Source organism: Carlito syrichta, unplaced genomic scaffold, assembly GCF_000164805.1.
Source record: "Carlito syrichta isolate Samal-C Ts95f unplaced genomic scaffold, Tarsius_syrichta-2.0.1 Scaffold132176, whole genome shotgun sequence".
NCBI classification, from domain to species: Eukaryota; Metazoa; Chordata; class Mammalia; order Primates; family Tarsiidae; genus Carlito; species Carlito syrichta.
Window position 1 is genome coordinate 11,257 of NW_007076272.1, and position 1,873 is coordinate 13,129.

The 1,873-nt window shown below is 64.0% G+C and overlaps 1 protein-coding gene across 1 annotated transcript in view; it reads left to right on the forward strand.

Moving 5' to 3' along the window:
- Positions 1-1,839, forward strand: part of LOC103250736 (ras GTPase-activating protein 4-like) — a 9,007-nt gene extending 7,168 nt beyond the window's left edge. Inside the window, exons 8-11 of the mRNA XM_008049329.2 lie at positions 532-649; positions 918-1,068; positions 1,313-1,377; positions 1,680-1,839. Of these exons, the coding sequence (XP_008047520.1) occupies positions 532-649; positions 918-1,068; positions 1,313-1,377; positions 1,680-1,796 (451 nt within the window). The 3' untranslated portion in view covers positions 1,797-1,839. The remainder of the gene's footprint in view (positions 1-531; positions 650-917; positions 1,069-1,312; positions 1,378-1,679) is intronic.
- The last annotated feature ends 34 nt before the right edge of the window (positions 1,840-1,873 follow it).

Consider the following 1,873-nt stretch of genomic DNA (forward strand, 5'->3'; position numbering starts at 1 on the left):
GGTGTTTCCCTGGAACCAGTCAAGGGCCCGTCTTGACGCTCTGCTGTGTGTGGGCTATGGGGTCGGGGAGTTGGGAGGCTGGGGGCCTAGGAGAATGTCAAGCTTTGGTCCGAACCCTCCCCTGGAGAAGTCAGAGCAAAGAAGCCCCAAAGTTAGATCTGACCTGGCAAGTTGTTTGACCAGCCTGAGCCTCAGTTTCCCTGGCAGGTCGTCAAAAGGGCTGAGCATTTGCTTCCAGTGTAAAATATACACACAAACGTGCTGGGAATTTATAGATTTGAGGTTGGGAGCCCTGCACGGCCACATGAGTGCCAGAAGGCGGAGGGAGGCACTTTGAGTCTGGAGGAAGGAAGGGCTTTCCAAACAGAGAAAATAAATAGCACGGCAGAGCCTGGGAGGCAGGGCGGGTGCTGGGCACGAGCAGAGAGACCGGGAGGCTGGCTCCAAGTGGGAAAGACCCGAGGCCGTGGGGGGGCGTGGCCCAGGGTGGCCTGGGTCCCTGGTGGAGAGGTCACAGGCTGCCTGTTCCAGGGGCAACCTGGGCTCCTTGCAGCTGGAGGTGCGGCTGTGGGACCAGACGGTGCTGCCCTCCGGCTGCTACCAGCCCCTGGTGCAGCTGCTGTGCCGAGAGGTGAAGCTGGGCTCGCAGGTGAGGGGGCCCTGGGGGAAGAGGGGAGGGTCTAGCGGCCAAAGGCTTGTCCTCCTTGTCCTTCTAAACCCTTTCTGCAGAGCAGAAAACTGAGGTTTCAGGATGTAAGGAGGCGGCCAGTGGCCTGGGGCCGCGGCCAGTGGCCTGGGGTCCCGGCCAGCCCTTAGGAAAGCAGCCCCTTTTCCTGTGGCGCTCTGAGGTCCTCAGAGTGAAGGGCTTGGGTGCCCCTGGGCCTCTCCCAGCCCGACCTCGCTGCCGCCTCCTGCAGAGCCCAGGGCAGCTGATCCCACTCATCGAGGAGACAACCAGCACCGAGTGCCGCCAGGATGTGGCCACCAACCTGCTCAAGCTCTTTCTGGGGCAGGGGCTGGCCAAGGACTTTCTGGACCTGCTCTTCCAGCTGGAGCTGGGTCGCACCAGTGAGGCCTGGGAGGGAGTTGGGGCCAGGGCAGAGAGAGGGGAGGTCCTCCTGCAGGAGGCAGATGGGTGGAGCAGGAGGGAGGTGACGGACCCGCCAAGGGCAGAGGCGGGACAGTGGGCTGGGAGGTGGCAAGGAGGCCCTTCACTGAGGGGTGGGCTTAGAGCCCCCAGCCCCAAGGTCCTCTGTCCTCCTTCCCCCAAAGCCTTGTCCCGGCTCCTCCCCACTGGAACCTGTGCTTGCAGGTGAGGCCAACACCCTCTTCCGGAGCAACTCTCTGGCCTCAAAGTCCATGGAGTCTTTTCTGAAGGTGAGCGTGCGTGGTGTTTTGTCCTCGTTTTGTAGGTGACGCTACGGTTCAGGGGCCAGCAAAGTTGGCGCTGAAACTCCAGTATCCGGTCTGGCGTCCAGGGCCCTGTAAGGCTGAGAGTTTCATTCATTCATTCCCTTGTGGAGAAGCAGTCTGGCCAGCTGCCCCGCGTGCGTGCCCGGCCGCTCCCTGGGCAGACGCCGCAGGCAGATGGTGCAGGGGGGCCTGGGGAGGCCGCTGCTGGGAGACGCGCGCTGCCGGGGTGGGGGGACGGGACCGATGCAGGCCGCGGGCGTCCCCAGGTGGCGGGGATGCGGTATCTGCACGGCGTCCTGGGCCCCATCATCGACAGGGTGTTTGAGGAGAAGAAGTACGTGGAGCTGGACCCCAGCAAAGTGGAAGTCAAGGACGTGGGGTGAGGCCGGGGCTAGTCCCGGGGACGCGGCGAGGGGGCGGGAGCGGCCGGGCCGGCCTGCGGGTTTCCTCTCTCCCTGGG